The 26,695-nt window shown below is 40.0% G+C and overlaps 1 protein-coding gene across 3 annotated transcripts in view; it reads right to left on the reverse strand.

Moving 5' to 3' along the window:
* Positions 1-26,695, reverse strand: part of RBMS3 (RNA binding motif single stranded interacting protein 3) — a 1,027,957-nt gene that overhangs the window by 889,420 nt on the left and 111,842 nt on the right. For all 3 annotated transcript variants that reach the window (XM_043442422.1, XM_043442424.1, XM_043442423.1), the window contains exon 2: positions 6,567-6,740. In XM_043442422.1, coding sequence (XP_043298357.1) covers positions 6,567-6,740 — 174 coding nt within the window. The remainder of the gene's footprint in view (positions 1-6,566; positions 6,741-26,695) is intronic.

Consider the following 26,695-nt stretch of genomic DNA (forward strand, 5'->3'; position numbering starts at 1 on the left):
TTTCTTGCATACCTAGCAGTCTGTACCTCTTAATCCCCTTAAACCATCTTGCCTCTCCCCAATCCCTCTCGTCTCATAGCCACTAGGTTTCCTCTCTGTATCTGTGAGTTTGTTTCCGTTTTATTTTTTAATTCCACATATAAGCAAAAACATACAGTATTTGTCTTTCTCTGACCTGTTTCACTAAGCATGACACTCTGCCCGTCTACCTGTGTTGTCACAAAGACACAGTTTCATTTTCTACAGATGAGTGATAGTCCATGGTGGACATGTGTAAGTGTACCCATCTCACAGCTTATGTTAGTGAACAGCTGCGTTGTTTCCATATCTTAGCTATCGTAAATAAGGTTGATATGAACATTAGGGTGCATATGTATTTTTCAAATTAACATTTTCCTTTTCTTTAAATAAATACCCAGGTATGATATGGCTGAATCATGCGACAGTTTTATTTTTACTTTTTTGAAGAAACTTCACACAGTTTTCCATAGTGGTTACAGCAATTTACACTCTGACCAACAGTGCACAAGATTTATTTTTCTCTACATCTTTATCAACACTTGTTATTTTTGATGATGGCTATTCTGACAGGTGTGAGGTGATAGCTCATTGCAGTCTTCAATTGCATTTATCTGACTATCTGTGATACTGAAATGTTAACTATTCATGTTAACTATTAACCATCTGTATGTATTATTTTTTTCCCCCCTTTGGTCACACTATGCAGCATGTGAGATCTTAGTTCCCCAACCAGAGAAGGAACCTGTGCCCCCTGTGATGGAAGTACAGAACGCTAACCACAGAACCCAGAGAATTCCATCTGCAAGTGTTCTTTAGAAAAATGCCTATTCAGGTCCTCTGCCAAATTTTAAATCATGTTATTTTTGCATTGAGCAGTATGAGTTCTTTACATATTTTGGGTATTAACCCATATCAGACATATACCTTGCAAACATCTCTCGTTCGGTAGGCTGTCTTTTCATTTTGCTGATAATTTCTTCACTATGCAAAAGCCTTTTAGTTTCATGTAGTTTCATTTACTTAGTTTTACTTCTGTTTCATTTGACTAAGTAGACACATACACAAAATATTGTTAAGACCCATGTCAAACAGCATACCACCTAGGTTTTCTTCTAGGATTTTTACGGTTTCAGGCCTTACATTTATGTCTTTCATTTCCTTTGAGTTTATTTCTGTATACGGTGTGAGAAAGAAGTGCAATTTGATTCTTTTGCATGTAGTTGTCCAGTTTTTCTAGCACCACTTGTTAAAGAGATTGTCTTTTCCCCCATTGTATATTCTTGCTTCCTTTGTCATATAGTAATTGAGCATATGCGTGTGGGTTTATTCTGAATTCTTTATTCTATTCCATTGATCAATGCATTGTTTTTCATGCCAAAACCATACTATTTTGATGACTGGAGCTTTGTAGTATAATCTGTTACAGAACGGGATATCTGTAGCTTTGTGTTATTTTTCAAGATTACTTTGGCTCTTTGGGGTCCTTTATGATTCCATAGAAATTTTAGGATTATTAGTTATAATAATATGAAAAGTTTCATGGGTATTTTGTTAGGGATTATATTAATTCTGTAGTTGTTTTGGGTAGTATAGACATGTTAACAGTATTAATACTTCTAATGCATGAACACAGGGTATCTTTTCATTTATTTGCATTGTTTTCAATTTCTTTCATCAATGTTTTAAAGTTTTCACAGTACAAGTCTTTTACTTTCTTGGTTAAATGTATTCCTAGGTATTTATTTATTTATTTATTTTATGCATTTGTAAATGTGATTGTTTTCTTGATTTCTCTTTCTGATTGTTCATTATTAGTGTATACAAATGCAAGCAATTTCTGTATAGTAATCATGTATCCTGCAACTTTACTGAATTCATAAATAGTACTACTAGATTTTGGTGGCAACTTTAGGGTTTTTTACGTATTTGTCATCTGCAAATAGTGAAAGTTTTCCTTCTCTTCCAATTTAGATGCCTTTTATTTCTTTTTCTTGTCTGAATGATGTGGCTAGAACTTCCAATACTATGTTAAATAGAAATGGCAAGAGTGGACATCCTTTTCTTGTTCCTAATTCTAGAGGAAAATCCTTGGAAACTTTTCACCATTGAGTAAAATGTTAACTGTGACTTTGTCATGACTGGTCTTTATTATGATGAGGTATGTTCCCTCTACAATAATTTTGTTGAGAGCTTTTATCATAACGGATGTTGAATTCTATCAAATGCTTTTTCTATATCTATGGAAATAGTCATGGGATTTTTACTCTTAGTTTTGTTAATGTGGCATATCTTATTGACTGATTTGCAGATAGTGAACTATCCTTACATCTCTGGAATACATCCCATTCGATCATGATGTATGATAATTTTTATAGATTGTTGAATTTGGTTTGCTAATATTTTGCTGAGGACTTTTATGTCTATGTGCATCAGGGATACTGGCTTTTAACTTTATTTTTTTTTTTAGTGCTTTTGTCTAGTTTTCATTTCAGAGTAACACTGACCTTGTAGAATGAGTTTGGAAATATTCAATCTTCTTCCATTTTTGGCACAATTTGAGAAAAAAAGATATTAACCCTTCTTTTAATTGTTTAGTAGAATTCCCCTGTGAAGCTCTTCAGTCCCGGACTTTGGTTTGTTGGAAGTTTTTTGATTACTGAATCAGCGTCAAAACTAGTAAACAGTCTATTCTGTTTTTCTATTGCTTCTAGAATCAGTTTTAGAATACTTTGGCTACCTGATGTGAGAGCTGACTCATTGGAAAAGACATGATGCTGGGAAAGATTGAAGGTAAAAGGAGAAGGGGGTGGCAGAGAATCAGATGACTATATGTAGCCTCAGGAACTCAATGGACATGAACTTGAGGAAACTCTGAAAGATAGTGAAGGACAGGGAACACTGGCATGCCGTAGTCTATGGGGTCACAGAGTCAGACACAACATAGTGACTGAACAACAGTCTAGGAAAATTGTATACTTCTAGGAATTTATCCATTTTCCTAGGTCGTCTGATATGGTAGAATATAACTGCTTATAATATCCTCTTATGATTGTTTGTATTTCTGTAAGTATGTTAAAACTATCACACAATTGCTCTCATTTCACACGCTAGCAAAGTAATGCTCAAAATTCTCCAAGCCAGGCTTCAGCAATATGTGAACCATGAACTGCCAGATGTTCAAGCTGGATTTAGAAAAGACAGAGGAATCAGAGATCAAATTGCCAACATCCACTGGATCATAGAAAAAGTAAAAGAATTCCAGAAAAATATCTACTTCTGCTTGATTTACTGTGCTAAAAGCCTTTGATTGTGTGGATCACAACAAACTATGAAAAATTCTTCAAGAGATGGGAATACCAGACCACCTCATCTGACTCTTCAGAAACCTGTATGCAGGTCAAGAAGCAACAGTTAGCACTGGACATGGAACAACAGACTGGTTCCAAATTGGGAAAAGAGTATATCAAGGCTGTATATTGTCACCCTGCTTATTAACTACTATGCAGAGTACATCATATGAAATGCCAGGACAGGTGAAGTACAAGCTGGAAACAAGACTGCTGGGAGAAATATCAATAACCTCAGGTATGCAGATGACACCACCCTTATGGTCAAAAGCAAAGAGGAACTATAGAGCCTCTTGATAAAGGTGAAAGAGGAGAGTGAAAAAGTTGGCTTAAAACTCAACATTCAAAAAACTAAGATCATGGCATCTGGCCCCATGACTTCATGGCAAGTAGATGGGGAAACAATGGAAACAGTGACAGACTTTATTTTCTTGGGCTCCAAAATCACTGCAGATGGTGACTGCAGCCATGAAATTAAAAGACACTTGCTGTTTGAAAGAAAAGCTATGACCAACCTAGACAGCATATTAAAAAGCAGAGGCATCACTTTGCCAACAAAGGTCTATATATAGTCAAAGCTATGGTTTTTTTCAATAGTCATGTATGGTTGTGAGAACTGGACCATAAAGAAGACTGAGAGCCTAAGAATTTATACTTTTGAACTGTGGTGTTGGAGAAGACTCTTGAGAATCCTTTGGGCTACGAAGAGATCCAACCAGTCAATCCCAAAGGAAATTAATCCTGAATATTCATTGGAAGGACTGATGCTGAAGCTGAAGCTGAAGTTCCAATACTTTGTCCAGCTGATGCAAAGAGCTGATTCATTAGAAACAGCCTGATTCTGGGAAAGACTGAAGGCAGGAAGAGAAAGGGACAATCCAATGAGAAGGTTGGATGACATCACTGACTAAATGGACATGAGTTTGAGTGGACTTAGGGAGATGGAGAAGGACATGGAGGCCTGGCATGCTGCAGTCCATGGGGTCGCAGAGCCGGACACAACCGAGCAACTGAACGACAACAATGTTGCCTGTAAATTCTCTTCTTTCATATTTAATTTTATTTGGGCACTCATACATTTTTTCTTAATGAACCTGGATCATCAATTCTGTTTATTTTTTCAAAAGACAGCTATTAGTTTAATTGATCTTTGCTTATTATTTTTGTCACTATTTTACTTGCTTCCTCTCTGATCTTTATTATTTTCTTATTTCTTTTGAATTTGTGCTCTGGTTGTTCTTTTTTTTGCTAATTTCTTTAGATGGAAAGTTCAGTTGTTTGCTTTGCATTTTTCTTATTTCTTGGGAATAGGTCTGTTTTGTTATAACCTTTATGTCTTACAACTGCTTTTCTGCATCCCATAGATTTTAGGAAGTTATGTTGTTATTGTCGTTCATCTCAAGGTACATTTTGATTTCCTCTTTGATTTCTTCATGGCTCCATTGTTCTTAATTGCAAGACTTTTAGCCTCCACATGTCTGTGCTTTTTTTTTCCCCTCACTCTTCTTCCTGTATTTGATTTCTGGTTTCCTACCCTTGTTTTTGGAAACAATGCTTGACACAATTTCAATCTTAAATTTATTGTGGATTATTGTGTCTTAGCATGTAATCTATCCTGAAGAACATTCCACTTACACTTGAAAAGAATGTATATTCTGCTGTTTGGGGATAGAATATCCAATAGATATCTATTAAGTTTGCCTTGTCTAATGTGTTACTGAAAGCCACCATTTCCTTATTGACTTTGTGTTTAGATGATCTATCCATTCATGTAAACTGGATGTTAAAGTTCTTTACTATTATTGTGTTACAGACAAATTTTCCCCTTATGTCTGGTAATATTTGCTTTATATATTTTGTTTCTCCTGTATTAGGTGCAAACATATTTGTGAATGTGATAGACTCTTCTTGGATGGACCCCCAGCTTTTCATTATACAATGCCCTTTTGGTGTCTTCTTACACACTTTGCTTTAAATCGTACTTGGTCTGATATGAGTGTTGTTACCCTAACTTTATTTCATTTTCCATTTTATGGAATATTTTTTTCATACCTTCACTTTCAGTCTCTATGTGTCTTTAGCTCTGAAGTGAGCTTTTTTTTTTCTTTTTTTCTTGTAGGCAGCATATTATAGATGGGGCTTAGGTCTTCTCTGTGTTTGTGTGTTTCTAGCCAATAAGCCACTCATGTCTTTTTTTTTGGGTTATTTAGTACACTGATATTTAAAGTGATTATTGACAGGTATGTGTTTACTGTGGTATTATTTCTTATTTTCTGGTGTTTTTGTAGTTCTTTTCTTCTTTTAGTTTCTCCCCTTCTGATTTGATGATTTTCTTCAGTTTTAGTTTGGGTTCTTTTCTCTTTATTTAGTTTTATATGCATCTATTGTAGATTTTTGACTTGTAGTTACCATAAAATTCATATATATTGGCCTGTAAGTATACTTGTTTTAAACAGCTATGACTTATTTTTAAAGGTCTCTCATTCACGAAGAGTCTTGTACTTATATTTTTAGCAGAAAACAGATGTGTTCCTAATCAGCATTCAATATAATTTTTCCAAGCATGTAAGTATAATTTACAACAACAAAAATCTTAGTGTATGAGAACTGGACTGAGACACAGAAAACAATGGCAAAAACAGGTACTCTGTTCTAAAAGGTTCTCAAATTCCATGAGCTTATTTCTCGTCACTAAATGTTTCTTTCTCTTGCCCTTTGAGTCATTTATGCCAAGAACCTCAGAGTTCTGTGGAAAATATCCTACTAATGAATTTACATATGTTAGTATTTGTTTATACTAACAAGGCGAATGATGGAATTGTCACTTTGAAAGACACCCTCTCCAGTGCAAAAACAACAAACGAAATTCATAAGAAAAGCCAGGAGGAAGTCAGAAAATAAAACCAGAGACCTTCGTACATTCAGCCGTCACACCAACACCATTCTGAAAATTCTGCCAACCAATTTCACCTGGAAATAACTTTAAATAAGACGCCAATTCTCAGCAAAGGTACATCATTTAAATGCTTAAGACAGTCTCCATTTCTCACTGCTTCACTCAGCAGCAGCATATTCTTATTACAGAAGAGTTATAACAGTGGAAGGAGTGCTCACTTAATACAGAGATACCAACTCTGGATTCAAAATGTACCTGCTTAAGCATCCAATTCACTAGATACAGAAAAGTGGAATACTTACAGCAGGGTGTCCGGTACAGTAGGCATAGCTGGCGTGGGACTGATAGTGCAAGCTTGCTCTTGGAAAGGAGTATGCATTCCAGGCTGGCTGGCTGCTGTTCCATTGGGAGCTGAAGCCAGGGCTCATGGTCACTCGAGATTTACTGGTTTGATAGGCTCTCACCGTGGAGCTGGACTATCAAAAAGAAAGAAATGCAATGTAAAGACAGCTCCGTATAGAACCTAAGCCAGCAGTGTATAGCACTGTGCACTCCCATGCATAATCATGGGATAGAATTTGGCTGCTTAAAGGCAATGCCTGATTTCTTAAGGGGAGGCATAAAATAGTATTCTGACTGGGATAGAAGTATTTTCTTACTATTAGAATTTTGACTGGATCGCAAAGCACAAAGGCTCATTGAAATTAATCTTATTGAAAACAGTTTTTCCTAGTCATAACATGTAACTCCATCTTTCAAAACTAAGATCCACCCTACTGGTGACAGCAATGGTAATATTTTCAATTACATAAATGTCCTTTCATCACAAGGTTCACCTTGGAAATTCACCATTAGTTTTATATGAATGTGGTAAACAAATATCTTAGTTTACAAAGGTTGGAACAAGGCACAGGTTGGTTCCTGACTCCAAATGGTCTTTAAATTCCATGAGTCTACTGCTCTCCTATGGGAGACGTCAGCAGAAATCAGGACACATTCCAGCACATCGCTATTACACTACCTAATGACAGCAAAATGATTAAGGATTTGAAATCATCATTTACCCCCAACTGGTCCAATGTAATTAAAATTAAAGGAACAGGAAAATATCAATCAAATTGCCAAATGTTAAATATATCCAACTGTTCATAATTGTATACGGGATAGAATGGACTCACTTGTGTCTTCTGTCCATCTTCGTCCTCAGATGGCCATGGCATATAAAGCATATAATAGGTCCTTTTCACAGAACACTTTCTATCATCAAATTGCAATAGCTACTTACCCAAGTAGCACAGTAACTTTAACAATAAATTCTATTTATAAATCTATGGGCACATGCCAACTCAGTCACTGGGAAACGTGCTAACCTCACTGCCATTATATTCAGGAAACCTAGTGGGGAAGAAATTTTTATCCAAGATTGTGTTTCCCATCAGATGAGGTTGTTATGCCATTAGATACTTAGAGGAGCAACTTTTTTGAAGACAGGCTTGAACATCTTAAAATAATAATAATAAAAAAAAATTAAGGACCTCAGCAATTTAAGGGCAGTAGTCAGAATTATTTCACAATGGCTTCAAAATATCTGGCAAGGGAAAAGAAAATTTAAATAAATGATTTACTTATAGATGATTTAAAATACTTAAAGCAAAAATTGGAGAACCAGTTAGTTTTTTTTAAGATAGACACATATTTGCCTCTCTGTCCCCAGTCCCATCCCAACCATCAGCCTACTATGTGCTGATTTGACACTACAAGTGTTCAAATTGTAACAGGGAAGAACAAATCTGGCTCCCTATTAGACCTGTTTCTTGTCATATTGGCCCTGCACTTTTTGTGAAAGAATGTTGCCCACAGCCTGAAATATACAGGAGAGCCCATTCTCAGGGCTCCAGTCTTTAAGATTTCATTCATGTAGAGATTAAAAAGTTACAGAATAGAGAATAACATTTGTCTTCTCAGAGATTTACTGGAACATCATGGCCTGAGCTATGTGGACATCTGTAAGAACAAAGGGTTCCTACACCAAGAAATCTGCAACAACCAGCCATGCCCTCCCTCATCTTGCCTTTAAAAGTGTTTTGCTGAAAACCTTTGAGGGTTTGGCACTTTTGAAGTATGGACCATCTGTCATCTTGCATGGCCCTGCAATAAAATTTCTCTGCTCCAACTTCTGGCCTTTTGGTTTGTTTGGCCTTGAAAGATGGCAGAGAAGGAGCTGATTTGGAGTACATCTCTCTCCATGGATACATCAAGACTACACCTACAGATGCAACAGTCCTCACAGAACCCTGGCCACTAGACTGGCAGAAAAGATTATAGAGATCCATGCATCACTAGGTAGATCAAAAAGAAAGAAGGGAAAAGGAGGAAAGCAAGTGGGACCGGTTTGTTTAGCCTCACTATGCAAGGGGCATACAAACTTGCAGTCCAGTAACAGATAGCTCAATGAGACGGCTGGGTGCCAGAGCACAGAAGCATAGTCTAACGCACACCCCCTTAGAAGGAAGCCTTGCAGGAGCAGTACTACTGGACTTTTGTAAAATTAAGACAGTTGTGCTTGGCTCTAGGTACAGAAGCTCCATATTTACATAAAAATTCCCTATGATTTTTACCACATATACAGTCACTTCAATGACTGAGTGAGCCCACCAACAAAACTACCTTTGACCTGAAAATGTCTTGGTTTCTGCTCCATATCTGTGGACACTAGGATTAATCACTTTCACTGGCTCATTTGATTCTATAGGTAGTTCCTTCAAGACTAGACATGTTTAGTTACTTTCTCTGTTTTCACATTTAGATTAGTTCCTGGATTTTTAAATTAAGAGAAGCAGGCAATACATGCATATGTAAGTGTGTAAATACCCTCATCTCTCAGTTTAATTAAACTCCCAAATAGCATAAGTCTCTACCCAGTGATTTTTATGCATGGGGTCTTCCTCCTACATATTCATTTCTCTCTTCTGCAAAGCTCACGCTCCAGTTACACCTGGATTGGTCAAATTGCTAATGCCTGCGTCTTTTGCTGACCCCTTGTTTTCCTGCTCTCACGTAGCCATCACAGTGTGGCTCAAACACTGAGGTGGTTATGTTGTGTTGCATTGTTTCCTTTCTCTGTAAATTTCAGCTCTCCCACTTGGCTGATAGCCTAATGAAGTCAAGACCATGTGTTACCTTTTCTCTAGCTCGGAGGACTTCTTATCCTCCTTGAAGCCTCTAACCCATTTGATCTTTGAAGCCTCGAATCGCGTTTATCCCCTCATCACTGCAATCATCTTTCCCTTTGACTTCACAACCCTTCGAGCTGTACCTCGTCTCAACCCTGCTTCTCTTTCTCTTTGCCCTAAACGTGGTCTTTTGCCGGGGCTTAATTCTTCACTCTATTAGCTTCCTTCCTTTGTGTCTCGTATATGGTCAACAGTTTAAAAAGATGATTCTCAGATGTCATTTAACAGTACCAACTCTCTACTAAATTCTAGCTCCAGATCTTAAAATATTTGTTAGATACAAAGGTGTAACTATTAAAAAAATCACCACAAAGGGACTTAAAAGTTGAAATTACAGTGTTTAAATGAACTTCTTGTTTTACTCTAAGATTTTTTATAATTTCTTAAATTTTGTTAATATTCTGGCAATATTTTGAAACCAACTGCCTTGAAGATTAAAAACAACATTGACTCATTTATCTATTTCCCAAGTTCCATCATCAGTGTCACCAAATCCTATTGAATCTTTACAGTAGTTCTTGAATTGATATTGCCCTTTCCATTCCCATAAGCATTACACATATTGGGGGTTTTATCAGTTTATATCTGAATCACTAAAACTCCATCAAGAACCTTCTGCTTTTAGCCTTGATTAACTGTTCAGAACAACACTGGTTTTGTTTTGCTTTTTTCCTAGAAACCTACTTTATTGTGTTACTTCCTGCTGAAAAAAGTGTTCAATGACTCTCTATTATCTATGAGACAAAGTCCAAAATCGCTAGTGTTTCCTTTGAAACTCTTTCTAATTTGATCATAATCAACACTGCAAATCTTATTTTTGTCCCTTTTCATATACACCTCAGTCTCCAAGTAGATTATAAATCCAAATATGATTTGTAAACCATGCCATTGTTATAACACACCTCCTTCCTAGAATGCCTTCCTCTCCTTTCAGCTCACATTTCCATGACCCTATCAGATTCTACCTTTTCTAGAAAACCTATTCCAACCCTCAGTCACCAGCCTATAGGGACTTTTGCTTCTACTAGGAACTGACATGACTGACTTTCTGTCATATTCATCTGGTCCTTTCGTTTGGGTGGCTACCCATTAAATCAGTGTCATAACTTCTTAAGCACATCATCAACCCTTTTAGTCTGACATATAATTCTTATGTCCTAATATGCATCTTTGGGGAAATTTGTCTCAGCTGTGTTTCCCTAGAAGAGATCACAATGCAAGAACTTGAGTACAAGTAGTTCATTTTGGAAATGATCCTAGAGAAACTAAGTCAGAGAATGGGAAATGTGACAGAGAAAGGAGGAGCTGATAAGTTATCGTCATTGCGTAAGTGATTGCTATAGAGAACTAAGGCTCGATTTCATTGAGAGGCCCTAGGAAACAGTGTAGACCACACTTCAGAGTTATTTCACCCAAAGTGCAAGGAAGATGATATATTTAACCTGCAATTCTAATTTGTCATTGAGTGAGGATTGTTCTTGGAGACATTAATCCCCTGGCATTTCGGGCCTGACTCACACACAGGCCAAAAGAAAGTTCTCATGTATAGAGCTCCAGGATGTTGTTGACATGCTTTTGGAAAGTAAGCAATAAGAAAGCAGGCAGACCAGCAGCAGCGTTTGCTGCTGGGTACAGCACTCCATGAATTCCTCTCTATCTGCCTGAGAACCCCAGACACTCATTTTCCTTTCACACAACTGACAGCAGGACACCAAAGATATTGGTCAAATTGGTTGGACTAAATTATTGTTAAATACTTGAAAGAAGAGTGCACAAACATATGTTGGGGTAATGCGTAAGCATGGTAGATGATACTCCAAATCATTAATCATCAGGAAAATATAAAAATAAAGCTGCAATATGATACCAGTTCATACCTACTAGAGTAGCTGAAACTAACAAAGGCTGACAACTCTAAATGTTGGTGAGGTTATTGATGATCTAGAACTTTCATACTTTGTCAGTGGCAGGGTAAAATGGTATAGCTATTGATTGCTAATTTTTCTTTAATACAATTAAATGCACTTCTAATACTTTAGGACTCAGCAATTCAACACCCAGTTATTTACTCCCAAGAAAATATTTTAACACAAAAATGCTTTTGTAAGGGTGACCCTGGGGACTTCCCTGGAGGTCCAGTGGTTAAGATTCCAGGCTTTCACTACAACAGATGGTGCAGGTTAGATCCCTGGTCAGGGATGATTCTGCATGCCATGCTGCATAGCATGCCCCCCCCCCCAAAAAAAGTGACCATGGCAACTATGTTCAAAATAGCCCTGAGATGGAATTTACTCAAGTGTCTATCAACAGGTAAATGGATTTTTTTATGGTATAGTTATAAAGTAGGATACTACCCAGTGATAAAAACAAATAATCTTCCAATCCACACAACTACATGAATGATTTTCAAGATCATGCTAAATAAAGAAAAGTTACTTTTGTGTATGTGAAGTCCAAGATAAGGAAAATATATATAGTAACAGAAATAAGAAATTGGCTTAAAAGAACAGTGGGGTACCACCTCACACAGGTCAGATTAGCCATCATTAAAAGTCCCAAGTAACAGATGCTGGAGAGGGTGTGGAGAAAAGGGAACCATCCTACACCGGTGGGGATGTAAATTGGTACAGCCACTATGGAGAACTCAGAATTACCTTATGATCCAACAATCCCACTTCTGGGCATATATCCAGACAAAACTGTAATTCAAAAAGGTCCCTGCACACTTATGTTCATAGTATCACTATTCACAATAGCCAAGACATGGAAACAACCACTGATAAATGTCCACTGATAGATGGATGGTACATATATACAATGGAACACTACTCAGCCTTAAAAAGAATAAACTATTGCCATCTGCAGCAACATGGATGCAACTAGAGATTACCATACTAAGTGAAGTAAGTTAGAAAGAGAAAGACAAATACCATATAATATCACTCATACATGGAATCTAAAATATGGCACAAATGAACTTACCTATGAAACAAAAACAGACTCACAGATGAATAGAACAAATTTGTGGCTGCCAAGGGTTGGGGGGGTGGTGCGTAGGGTAGAAATGGATTGGGCGTTTGGAATTAGCAGACGCAAACTAGTATATATAGGATGGATAAACAATGAGGCCCTACTATGTAGTACTTGGAACTATATTCAATACCCTGTGATAATCCATAATGGAAAAGAATATTAAAAATAATGTATATAAGTGTATGACTGAATCACTTTACTGTACAGCAGAAATTAATACAACATTGCAAAGCAATGATGCTGTGATTTAAAAAATAAATAAGAAAGTGGCTAGTTGGGGAGTGGAGGGGAATTGATTAAAAAGGGGAATAAGGTAATTTTCCAGGGTGATAGAAAGGCTTGCCATCTTATTTTGGAGGGTCATTATATGAAAGCATACATTTGCCAAAACTCATCAAATTGAACACTTGATATCTGTGCATTTTATTATGTCCCAATTAGATCTTAATCAATGAAAAATACACTGCTATTGCATAAGGCTGATTCTGAATTTTCTATGGTAACGGAAGGCAGAGATGGCCCAGAAAACTAAAGCCCAGTGATCCCCAAATCCTAATTCTCTAGATCCCATAATTGGCTAATCTGAGTTCTGCTATCTTTTCCCTCTTTGGCGCGCCCTCTGAGAGCAATGCCAGGGAACATCTGACAGCCAAAAGGCAGGCAGCCAGAAAGAGGAGCAAAGAGTCTGGATGAAGAGACTCTGACTAACTGGGAGCTGGCAGAATCATCTGGTGTCTGCAGCAGATCAGGGGGCTCGGCACAAAAGAAGGGCTCTCTGACATGCTTGCAGAAAGCACAAAACTCTGGGGAACACTTGCTCTTCTATGTATTCGGCACTAGCAAACAAAAGGAAGAGAAAGAAAGGAGCAGAAGGAGGTTGCACTATGAAAACATGCAGTGAGAACGTATGGAATAAGCAATACTAAGATTTATAGACATAACTGAATGAGTGCTGTGTATGGAGATAGTAAGACTCAATGTTTACATGCAATGTCTCTCCCACGAGACATGTTTTCAGTGTTTAGTATTTCTACTGCTATAGCTCATGTATTACTGATAGGAGACAGTTCCTACTATTATCTGCATTTTATAGGTGAGGAAACTGAGGCAGAAAGAAATAAGCTAAGTTAAAAACATAAGGTAACAGAACTACTAAGCAGTTGGGTTGAGATTCAAAATCCAGACAAGCGACTCCATAACCCATGCTCTCAACTACTTGACCATTACACTGCCTTAGTGTGGGTTTTCTCTGAAACAGATTCTAAGGCAAGGATTGTTTGCTTGTCTGTTTGGACGGTTATAAAGAACTGGGAGGAAAGAAGAAGTGAGACTGAGTCAGAAAATGAGAATAAAAAATCTGCATGCATGTGTGTTGGTGAGATGAATATTATAAAGTAAAAGGCACTGGATTCTGCTGAAACCACTGGGAAGGGTTCAGAATGCTCCTGAGAATCACCCACAGAAAGATGCTGGAGAGTTTGTGGACTGGCCTCTGTGCTGTGCTGGAAGTCAGCACCCCCAGGATCTTCAAGCTGTGTTAGGGCATAGGAGGCTGAGCTCTCTGGGCAGCAGAGAAGCATCTGGGGCAGAAGGTGGAGAGACCCACAGATAAATAAGGTAAATAAAATAAATAAGGTAAATAAGACAGATAGGATGCTGTCAGTACTTGGTGAGTAAACTGTCCATCACAATTGCAGCTGAAATCAGAGATGAGCCAGGGATGGGTCTGTGGGGATCTGATTGGTCCTCAGAGGAAGCTGCTATAACCACTTCTCTAAGAATTTTAAGTACAAGGGAAATGATCACAATAGCAATGTTTATTGACACCTGCTGTTGTATGTCTTTGATGTACTGTCTCTCTAAATCCTCAGCACAATCCAGTGACAAAGGTGTTGTTATCCCCACTTTACTGATGAAGAAACTGGGATATACAGTGGTTAAACAGCTTCCCTAAGGACACATTGCTAGTAAGGATACAGAGCTATGGGTGAAAAGTTTGAAGAATGCAGAATTAGGGTTGGTTAAGTGATTAACAACTTGTCATCTCCAAAGAATAAGGCTTAGGTCTGAACCACATACTCCATCTGAAAGTGAGATTAAGATAAACCATCATAGGTATAAGTTAATTTAAATATATATAGACAGTCAGCAATCCAAAAGAGCATGAAACTGTAGAAGATGCAGGCGCGAGCACTACCCACTCTTTGGAATAACATCATCTTTCCCTGTGACATCATCATCATGTTAACTCAAGGTTCAAGTACCATGGTGATACAATAGCCAACTCAAACTGCCCACATTTAAAAGCTGCACAGTCTCCATCAATGAATGTGCTTCTCAGCTGGAAGAAACTGCAAGGTAATTCTAGGAATACCATCAATAAATTTACCCTGAAATTACTTTTGGTATATTCCATGGTAACCTGAAATACAGCTCAAGTTAGTCTGAAGGAGAATGTGTCCTTTATAACAAATACTACTAAAATATCTGGAATATTCTGCATGAACTAATGGATCAGAGAGGCCTATAATAATGACGGCAGCAGATGTGTTTCAGCAGCGTGGCAGCCCAGCTGGTCTTCCAATAGGTCCTCCTGAACACGGCATGTGCCTGTGTAGACATGGTTATCACAGGTGACCTCCCCAGCCGGAGTCCGACTGAACCAGCAGTCACTTGACCCAATGCAGGTCAATCAGATGACTTCTGGAAATGAGAAATTCCCATCCAGTGACTTGTGAATCTCCATTGGGCAGCTGAACTAAGTGACGTGAAGGAAGAACAGGAGTTTGGTTGTATGGATACAAAACCAGTCAAAGCCCATCTGGGAAGAGTGAGAGAAGCAACTGTGAAAGCGCGTGCAGGGCTGGGGGTGATGAAAGTTTACAGAGTGATGGAGAGAAGAGACGAGAGACTTGCTTCAGGGAGGTGGGAGGACTGTTTCGGGTCTGAGTGACCTTCACAGCTTTTGTGAAGCTTCACAGCTTCACAGCTTCACCCTTTTTCTGAGGGTTCTTCACCCTCAGAACCTGGCTGCACTCCTGAGCCTGTATTCCTGGGTCCAGATATTAAATCCTTCTTTCCTGTTTCGGTGATTTTGAGAAGAAACTGCAATTAAATGTTCACTGACTAAACAAAGTGAAAGAAGCAGATGTGCAGAAAGGAGGAGAGTTGAGTGACCACCGGACCCAGGTGGACCAAGAAACCAAGGACTGTCTGGGCCAAAATGCCAATCACGTGTTTCACAGGAATCCACTGACATCACCTCTGCCTTCACTCATCTGGGCAATTTCTCTAACAACCACATGGTTACTTTGAGTGCATGGCCTGCTTTCCTTTCATCAGGGCACCTTCACTTTCTCATATAAAATGCATTTATTGTTCATCTCTGACTTTTTAAGTCAGTATTTCCAGTTGACTTTAGAGATTCAGTGACCCTTCACTGAAGATTTTAAAGTTGCTTCAGACCATGAAGCAAGAATCATAAAAATACAAATAAAACATGTGAACTGAAAATTACACATAATAATGACATTCCAGGTCAAGCAATTAATGTAAAATGCTACAAACCACATATGAGGAAGCCCATTTAGCACACTGTTCAAGACTTGTTTCATTAAGGGACATCCCTGGTAGTTCAATGGCTGGGACTCTGTGTTCCCAAAGCAGTGGCCAGGATCCCTGGTCAGGGAACTAGATCCCACATGCCACAATTAAGTTGATGCAACTAAGGATCCCACATGCTACAATTAAGACTGAAGATCCTGAGTGCTGCAACTAACACCAGGCTCTGCCAAATGAATATTAAATAAAATAGATATTAAAAAGAAATACATTACCTATATCTAGTTTCTACTCCCAAAGGTATCCACACCTATATATTTTTGTGCTGTTTTCCCCCCATTGTTATAATTTTTAGCATCACATCATAAACACTGTGGTCCAGGAGGATTAGGAACTTTTCACACACGTAGACCTATTTGTGCATGAACACACACACACACACAGATGTATATACACCCACACACATACATTTCCTAAGTACCACAATGAACTTTTTGGTGAGCAAATGTCAATATGGAGTTCACAGAAAGGCTAAATGACTTCCTGTGCATGTTTATTTCCCTTACAACCCATGAGGAAGTCTAAAAAGAACAGTTTCTCCCCAACGGCTCTCAGGGTTTCAATAGGTTTTTCAAAGTCCTTTCCCCACCCCATGCTCCAAACAAAGGATTCCCGCTGTGTGGTTCTAAAGATCCCACTTACATGCTGCAGAAAGCAGAGCCTGAATGGATAGCAAACCCAGCCCAAGGCCCTCTCTGCTCCCTGTGTGGGACAAGTGGTGACTTTGTTCACTTACAAAGGCTGAGACAGAGAGACAAACTGCCCTGTGGTCTAAGAGGCTGCTTTCACATCAGTCCTTTTAAGTGGATCTCAATTACGACACTCGAAGAAAGGAGGCTGCACAAGGATGTGGGGAGAAACTTTGAAGTCCTTCCCACACCCCACTACCCCAAAGGAACAGAAAATGTCCTCTTCTCTGATGTCTTGGCTTTTGTTTATTTGTTTGTTTGTTTTTGAACATGAAGTGAAGGGAAAGCCGCTCAGTTGTGTCCAACTCTTTGTAACCCCATGTATATGGAATTCTCCAGGCCAGTATACTGGAGTGGGTAGCCTTTCCCTTCTCCAGGGGATCTTCCCAACCCGGGGATTGAACCCAGGTCTCCCGCATTGCAGATGGATTCTTTACCAGCTGAGCCTCAAGGGAAGCCCAAGAATACTGGAGTGGGTAGCTTATGCCTTTCTCCAGCAAATCTTCCCGACCCAGGAGTCAAACCAGGCTATCCTGCATTGCAGGTGGATTCTTAACCAACGGAGCTATCAGGGAAGCTCTTTTTTAATGTGGAGATGTACAATAATATTTATTTTTTAAATTTTTATATTAGAGGATAGTTGATTTAAAAATTGTGTTAGTTTCAGGCATACAGCAAAGTGACTCAGTTGTATGTGTACATGTGTCTATACTTTTTCAGATCCTTCTCTCACATAGGTTATTATAGAATGCTGAGTAGAGTTCCCTGTGCCATACGGTAAGTCCCTATTGTTTATCTATTTTATATATAGTAGTGTGTATATCTCCTAATGTATCCTTCCCCCTTACCTATCCCCTTTGGGAACCATAAATTTGCTTTTGAATTCTGAGTCTGTTTCTGCTTCATATGTGGAATCTAAAAAGATGATAGCAATGTATGTATTCGGCTTTTGTAATATCCTCAAAGATGCCTCTGGCATCTCTTGTTCCGACTCTACAGACTTGCTACTCTGAGGAAACTGGGCTTTTTTGGTTGTTTTCTTACTGTTGCTCCCCTGACATGGGGACTGTCTGTATTTTTCCAACACTTCTTTTTTCAGACTTGTCAATATCAAGTATCTGAGGGAGCTTTGCCTATCAGAGGCCCTTTTATAAAACAATCATAAAACATAGTGCTTTCTAGGGCTTCATTCCACTGTTAATGTCAAGCCACAAGCTTGGGTGGGATCTGACAGAACGTCCTGTTTTAGGGCCCTTGCCAGCTACTCCGGGGCTTTCCCACTTCCAACTGAGGGCTGTCCCTAGACTGTAAGTGAGAAGGACCCCAGGGGCCTTCCTGGGGCAGACCCCTCCCCTATATACTCTGCTTTAGCTCCTCTCTGAAGTAGCCAGATGATAGTATCTCATGCATATTTCCTAAGTTTTGGGGATGCTAAAAACACCACCAATTGGAAGAAATTAACTCCTTGATGACCATGAACATGCAGCCCCTAGGCCTACAGAAGCCTAAGGATTGATGATATTAACCCCTGTGACCTCACCACCAACCAATCAGAGAACTCTGCAAGGGCTAATCACATATCCTGCAGTCCCCTCCCTCACCTGGCCTTTACAAATGCTTTGCTGAAACCCACTGGAGAGTTCCAGGTTTCTGAACACAAGCCACCCATTCCCCTTGCTTGGCCTTGCAGTAAACCCTTCTCTGCTCCACTCCGTCGTGTTTTGATTTGTTTGGCCTCACTGTTCAACACAAGCACACAAACATGCATTTGGTAACAACACCATCAAGGATGTACCAGTGACTCCTGGCTCACTTGTGTTCTGGGACCCACCCTGATCAGAGGCTGTCTCATAGACACTGAGAACTGCCACTTCATGATGAGGAAGCCTCTTAGGAGAGAATAAGAAGAAACCCTGTCCATGACAAGTACTATTTACAATGACTCAGCACCTTGATGACTGGAAAGAGGGTTTTTGGTATTGAGCCAGGAGGTAGATGCCTCCCCTGCCCCCCCACCCCATCCAGGGTAGATACTCCAAGAAAAGAATAGCAGGGCGGTTGAGAGAGGAGGCTGGGCCCTGCCCAGACCACATGTTTCTCATTTTTGAAGGCAGGCGACCTGCCAACTACAGGTGCACAGAAAGGTTCCTTGGAGGTCAAAAAGGGAGTGGTGCTAAATGATGCTTACTACCCACAGGTCTTTGTGAGAGAATCCATCTTGGCTGAGAGATGCATGTGCACGCATGGGAGGATCCTGAGATAAACCAAATACACACTCAGACCCAGGAAAAGCAAGAAGATTGGCCAAAGGAAACATGGAAGAAATGCCCCATGTAAGTGATCTAAACTATCACGAGGGCACAACTTTCTCTCTGAGTCTGCCAGTGTGTCTACTCACATGTACTCTTTTTTCCCTCCTAATAAACACTTGACTTTTTTCCACCACTTTCTGTCTTTGTGGGAACACTTTTTCTGCAAAACCAAACCACCAGCGCCTTGTCACTGACCACTGGTCTAGTGGTTAGGATTTGGTGCTCTCGCTGCCGCGACCCAACCTCAATCTGACTGGAAACCAAAGCTCCACTTCAAGTTGCTGCAGGTCAAGGCCACCTGAGATTAGCATGAGTGTGAACAGAGAAACTTCCACGTTCTCTCACTCATTTTCACACACTTATTTGGGAAAGGACCAGGTAAGCCAGAGCTGGGCTCAGCTCTCTCCCAGCTTTCTAACTTTGGGAGGGTCTCATACCCTTAGGATACTGGTGTGTAGGTGCAATTCCTGCCAAGAGGAGAGACTGCTGGTACGAAGACTGTACTTTCTTTTCTTTCTTGCTCACATCACCTCAGCTTTTAGATATCCCCCTACTTGATGGAGTGGCCATAGGACCAGGGCTGCAGCTAAAAGTGCTAGAAACAGGGATGACTTCTAAGCAAGGAACTGGTGGTATGCGTGCATGCTTAGCTGTGTCTGATTCTTTGCAACTCCATGGACTACATAGCCTGCCAGGATCCTCTGTCCACAGGATTTCCCAGACAAAAGTACTGGCGTGGGTTGCCATTTCCTCCTCCAGGGAACCTTTCTGATCCAGGGATCAAATCCATGTCTCTTTTGTCTCCTACATTAGCAAGTGGATTCTTTACCACTAGTGCCGCCTAGGAAGCCCTTAGAAACTGTGACTATGTCTTTTAACCTTTATGTCGGAATTTCTAAGGGCCTGGCGGGGTGGGATGTGCCTCCCCCTCACTGGACACGTTTGGGGCAATAGCAGTAATACTGTCTGATGGTGAAAGTGGCCCACCTGCTCTACATCTCTGGGAACTCACCCTGTCTGAATGGGAGTGGACTGTTACGAATTAGCTGACAGACTCGCATTGCTGTCTTCAAACTAGCCCAGCAAGGTGGCTGAACACAGTGTCCCTTCCAAAAGTGGAAAAACTCTGGCATAGACTAGAAAGAGTAGTAGCTAAGGGTAGAAGAATGAATAAGTGGTTTTGTAATGAGGGAAATCTAATACTACATTAATAGAACAGAAGAGGCTAAAAGCAAGGGAAGATACTATCTCTTAGACCAGGGACACAAAATGTCTCAAATTATGAAGTTAGCTGAGACTACTTGTGTTCTCTGGAACCTGACAAGCTCAAACAGAAGCCTGCCAACCCAACTGGCCTCCTCCAGGGAGACAGTTTTCACGCAATATAATGATGGGTTGTACTAATTATTAATGATCGAATGAGGTTCTACAACATGGCAGGAGCTTGTGAGTTGTAGATCACTTTGCTGTGAGAGGTCCATGGCCAGAGACCGGGGGATGGGGATGGGGAAGAGATTGTTGAATAATAGAAAATATATGTTAGTTTCTGCCCCCAGCTCCTGGCCAGGGCTCCTAAACCCCTTGGAATTTCCTGGGTGACAGCAGTGTCTCTTGCTCTAATGAGGTGACTCTGGGTGGGCTCCTAAATGAGGGTGGGTCACCAGAAAGACCGAAGTGTGATGAGAGCCTTGGAACCTTCAGCTCCACCCCCCACTCTCCAGGGAGGGGCTGGAGATGGAGTTAGTGATGGACCATGTGTGTGTGATGAAACCTCCATAACAAATCCCACAAATCCAGACCAGGAAGCTTCTGGGTGGATGAACACATGCAGGTGAGGGCGTGGAGACTTTATGCCTCTCGCCATAGACTTTGCCCTGTATATCTCTTCCATCTAGATGTTCATTTGTATTTTTAAACTAAATCCTTTCATAATGAATCACTAACCTAGTATGCAAACTCTTTTCCTGAGTTCCATGAGCATCTCTATCAAAGTAACGGAACTTGAGGGGCCATGGGCTCCTCTGACCTTCAGCAGCTGGTGAGAAGAACAGGTGACAATATGGACTTGTGGTTGGCATCGAAAGTGTGTGCCGGGGTGGGGAACGGCTTGCAGGACTGAGCTTTAAACCTGTGGAATCTGGCATTATTTACAGGCACACAGTGTTAGAATGAGCTAAATATAGGACATCCAGCAGGTGTCACCAAATTGCTTGGATTGGGAAAAATCATCACACATTTGGTGACCTGAAGTGTCCCAGGTAAACTGTCCTGTGTGAGTGGTCAAGAGGGGACAGGTAGGGGAGCGTGTTTTCCTAATTGCCCTTCCTGTGCCTCAGCTTCCTCCAAGGTCAAGTTGAACTCATAACAGAAACCACCTCATAAGATTGTTATTGGTATTAAGTAAGTTAATAGGGACTTTCCTGGTGTTCCAGTGATTAAAACTTCATCTTCCAGTGGAGGGGTTGCAGGTTCAGTCCCTCATCTGGGAGGTAAGAGCATCAGATTACTTGAAGCCAGAAAACCAAAATGTAAAACAGAAGCAATATTATAATAAATTCAATAAAGACTTTAAAAATGGTCCACATTAAAAAATGCAAAAAATAAATAAACAAGTTAATAAAACATCTAATAGAGTGTCATGCTCATTAGATGTTTCTAGTAATTATTACTGAATTAAAATCCTACTATTGGGAGTTCCCTAAGTAGCCCAGTGGTTAGGCTTCCATGCTTTTACTGCCATGGCCCAGGTTCAATCCTTGGTCAAGGAACTGAGATCTGCGAGCCACATGGCCAAAAAAAAAGAAAATCCTACTATTTATTTTTAAAATAATACAAGCATATAGATTCAGAGAATGGAATTTATGAAATCCATCTTTCTTTCCTTCTTTCCTTCCCTTTTCCCCCTCCTCCCTTCCCTTCTTCTTTCCCCCTCCTCCCTTCCCATCTTCTTTCCCCCTCCTTTCATCTTTTTCTCTCTTTTCTCCTAAATGAAAAAGAGTCTACCTAGCAAAAGCTAATTTTCTTTATATCTGAGTAACTGAGTCTCACACTTATCTTTCTTCTCCACTAAAAGTCACTTTACAGCTCATTCCTGGCTCAATGCACACCCAATGAGCCCACCCCCACTACTGCTCCTGCATGAGTGTGCTGGAGGCTGGAATCACATAGAACATCCCTGGAGGACCATCCATAGCCCCAGAGTGACTGAGTCTGCAACGGGCTGATTCCCCAAAATGAAATTAGCCTATAAAAGTGACAATAAGAGGAGTGAAAAAGATTCTTACAACTCTTCTAATAGATGAACATCAAGAGGGAAGCTAGTTTATCTGTTTGAAGAGGAATTTCCATGCCAGACAGTGAGTGATGCCAGGGCAGGAGTTAATCATCTCCTTATCTCTGCAACTGGAACCACATCCAGCTCATAGGAACTGCCCATCATGAATCATCCATCCATCCATCACACACTTATTTAATGAGGGCCAGGTACTCTGTAGAGGCTGGGGCCGTAACAATGAGAAAATAATTAATAGAGATTAATAACTAGCAACAGAGAAAAACATTTGAATAAACACACAAATTATTGATTGTTGTAAAGGGGAAGACATAATAAAATGAGAATATATAGCAGGGGCCTTATTATGACTCGGAGGAAGCAGAGGAAGCTTGTGGCTTTAAACTGGATGAACTGACTTTAAGATAAAATCTGGAAGACAGAAAGGGATGCCTGAGATGAAGAGAGGATGGAGACACTGAAAGAATGGCCCTGAGCTTGTGCAAGAGGGCAGCTCACGTGGGAAGCTCAGTGTGACACCATATATGAAAATAAACTAAAATGCACTAAAGATCTAAATGTAAGACAAGAAACCATAAAACTCCTAGAGGAAAACACAGACAGAACGCTCCTTGACAAAAATCCTAGCAACATTCTTTTTTGATCTGTCTCCTAAAACAAAGAAAATAAAAGCAAAAATAAAGAGATGGGACCTAATTAAACGTAAAAGCTTTTGCACAGCAAAGGAAACCATCGAAAAAATGAAAAGACAACCTACTGAATTGAAGAAAATATTTTAAAAGGATATGACTGATAAGGGGTTAATATCCCAAATATATCAATAGTTCGTATAATGCAATATCAAAAAAGCAATGCAATTAAAAATTGGGCAGAAGATCTAAACATGTATTTTTCCTAAGAGGAAACACAGATGGCCAATGGGCACATGAAAATATACTCAATTGTTAACTGTCAGAGAAATTGAAATTAAAACCACAATGAGGTATCACCTCACATCTGTCAGAATGGTCATCATTAAAAAGAATACAAACAACAAATGTTGGTGAAGATGTGGAGAAAAGGGAAGCCTTATACACTGTTAGTGGCAATGTAAATTGATGCAGTCAGTGTGAAAAATGACCCAAGATGGATGGGTCATGGTGGAGAGTTCTGACGAAATGTGGTCCACTGGAGAAGGGAATGGTAAACCACTTCAGTATTCTTTCCTTGAGAACCCCATGAACAGTATGAAAAGGCAAAAAGATAAGACACAGAAAGATGAACTCGCCAGGTCTGTAGGTGCCCAATATGTTACTGGAAATCAGTGGAGAAATAACTCCAGAAAGAATGAAAGGATGGAGCCAAAGCAAAAACAACACCCAGTTAGAGATGTGATTGGTGATGGAAGAAAGGTCTGATGCTGTAAAGAGTATATGCAGTAATACTGCATAGGAACCTGGAATGTTAGCTCCATGAATCCAGACAAATTAGAAGTGGTCAAACAGGAGACGGCAAGAGTGAACACTGACAATTTAGGAATCAGTGAATTAAAATAGACTGGAATGGGTGAATTTAACTCAGATGACCATTATATCTACTACTGTGGTTAGGAATCCCTCAGAAGGAATGGAGTAACCGTCATAGTCAACAAGAGAGTCTGAAATGCAGTACTTGGATGCAATCTCAAAAACGACAGAATGATCTCTGTTCATTTCCAAGGCAAACCATTCAATATCACGGTAATCCAAGTCTATGCCCCAACCAGCAACGCCGAAGAAGCTGAAGTAGAATGGTTCTATGAAGACCGACAAGACCTTTTAGAAGTAACACCCAAAAAAGATGTCCTTTTCATTATAGGGGACTGGAATGCAAAAGTAGGAAGTCAAGAAACACCTGGAGTAACAGGCAAATTTGGCCTTGGAGTACAGCATGAAACACGGCAAAGGCTAATAGAGTTTTGCCAAGAGAACGCACTGGTCATAGAAAACACCCTCTTCCAAAAACACAGGAGAAGACTCTACACATGGACATCACCAGATGGTCAACACTTAAATCAGCCTGATTATATTCTTTGCAGCCAAAGACGGAGACGCTCTACACAGTAAGCAAAAATAAGACCAGGAGCTGACTGTGGCTCAGATCATGAACTCCTTATTGCCAAATTCAGACTTAAAATGAAGAAAGTAGGGAAAACCACTAGACCACTCAGGTATGACCTAAATCAAATCCCTTATGATTATACAGTGGAAGAGAGAAACAGATTTAAGGGACTAGATCTGATAGATCTGGTAGACTAGACTAGATCTGATAGATCTCATAGACTAGATCTGATAGACGTCCCTGTAGTTAAATGGTAAAGAATCTACCTACGAGGCAGGAGACCAGGGTTACACCCCTGGGCTGGGAAGTTCCTCTGCAGAGGGAAATGGCAATCCACTCCAGTATTTTGCCTGGAGAATTTCATGGACAGAAAATCCTGGGGTTGCAAAGAGTTGGACACAACTGAGTGACTAACACACACACAGTCTGATAGACAGCCTGATGAACTATGGAAGGAGATTCATGACACTGTACAGGAGACCGGGATAAAGACCATCCTCAAGAAATAGAAATGCAAGAAAAGCAAAATGGCTGTCTGAGGAGGCCTTACAAATAGCTGTGAAAAGAAGACAAGCAAAAAGCAAAGGAGGAAAGGAAAGATATACCTATTTGAATGCGGAGGTTCAAGGAATAGCAAGGGGAGATAAGAAAGCCTTCCTCAGTGATCAACGCAAAGAAATAAAGGAAAACAAAGAAATTGAATGGGAAAGACTAGAGATCTCTTCAAGAAAAGCAGAGATACCAAGGGAACATTTCATGCAAAGATGGACACAATAAAGGACAGAAGTGGTAGGGACCTAACAGAAGCAGAAGATATTAAGAAGAAGTGGCAAGAATACACAGAAGAACTGTCCAAAAAAATCTTGAAAACCCAGATGTGATGTGATCAGTCATGTAGAGCCAGACATCCAGGAAGGTGAAGTCAAGTGGACCTTAGGAAGCATCACTACGAACAAAGCTAGTGGAGGTAATGGAATCCCAGTGGAGCTATTTCAAATCCTAAAAGATGATGCTGTGAAAGTGCTGCACTCAATATGCGAGCAAATTTGGAAAACTCAGCAGTGGCCACAGGACTGGAAAAGATCAGTTTTCATTCCAATCCCAAAGAAAGGCAATGCCAAAGAATGGTCAAACTACTGCACAGTTGCACTCATCTCACATGCTAGTAAAGTAATGCTCAAAATTCTCTAAGCCAGGCTTCAACGATAAGTGAACCATGAACTTCCAGATGTTCAAGCTGGATTTAGAAAAGGCAGAGGAACCAGAGATCAAATTGCCAACATCTGATGGATCACTGAAAAAGCAAGAGAGTTCCAGAAAAACATCTATTTCTGCTTTATTGACTATGCCAAAGCCTTTGACTGGGTGGATCACAATCAACTGCGGAAAATTCTGAAAGAGATGGGAATACCAGACCACTTGACCTGCCTCTTGAGAAACCTATATGCAGGTCAGGAAGCAACAGTTGGAACTAGACATGGAACAACAGACTGGTTCCAAATAGGAAAAGGACTATGTCAAGGCTGTATATTGTCACCCTGCTTATTTAGCTTATTATGCAGAGTACATCATGAGAAATGCTGGGCTAGGTGAAGCACAAGCTGGAATCAAGATTACCAGGAGAAATATCAATAACCTCAGATATGCAGATGATGCCACCCTTATGGCAGAAAGTGACGAAGAACTAAAGAGCCTCTTGATGAAAGTGAAAGAGGAGAGTGAAAAAAGTTGGCTTAAAGCTTAGCACTTAGAAAACTAAGATCATGGCATCTGGTCCCATCACCTCATGGGAAATAGATGGGAAGACAGTGGAAACAGTGTCAGACTTTATTTTTTTGGGCTCCAAAATCACTGTGGATGGTGACTGCAGCCATGAAATTAAAAGATGCTTACTCCTTGGAAGGAAAGTTATGACCAACCTAGATAGCATATTAAAAAGCAGAGACTTTACTTTGCCAACAAAGGTCCATCTAGTCAAGGCTATGGTTTTCCCAGTGGTCATGTATGGATGTGAGAGTTGGAACTATAAGGAAGCTGGCACAGAAGAATTGATGCTTTTGAACTGTGTGTTGGAGAAGACTCTTGAGGGTCCCTTGGACTGCAAGGAGATCCAACCAGTCCATCCTAAAGGAGATCAGTCCTGGGTGTTCATTGGAAGGACTGATGCTGAAG

Source organism: Cervus canadensis, chromosome 22, assembly GCF_019320065.1.
Source record: "Cervus canadensis isolate Bull #8, Minnesota chromosome 22, ASM1932006v1, whole genome shotgun sequence".
Taxonomy (NCBI): domain Eukaryota; kingdom Metazoa; phylum Chordata; class Mammalia; order Artiodactyla; family Cervidae; genus Cervus; species Cervus canadensis.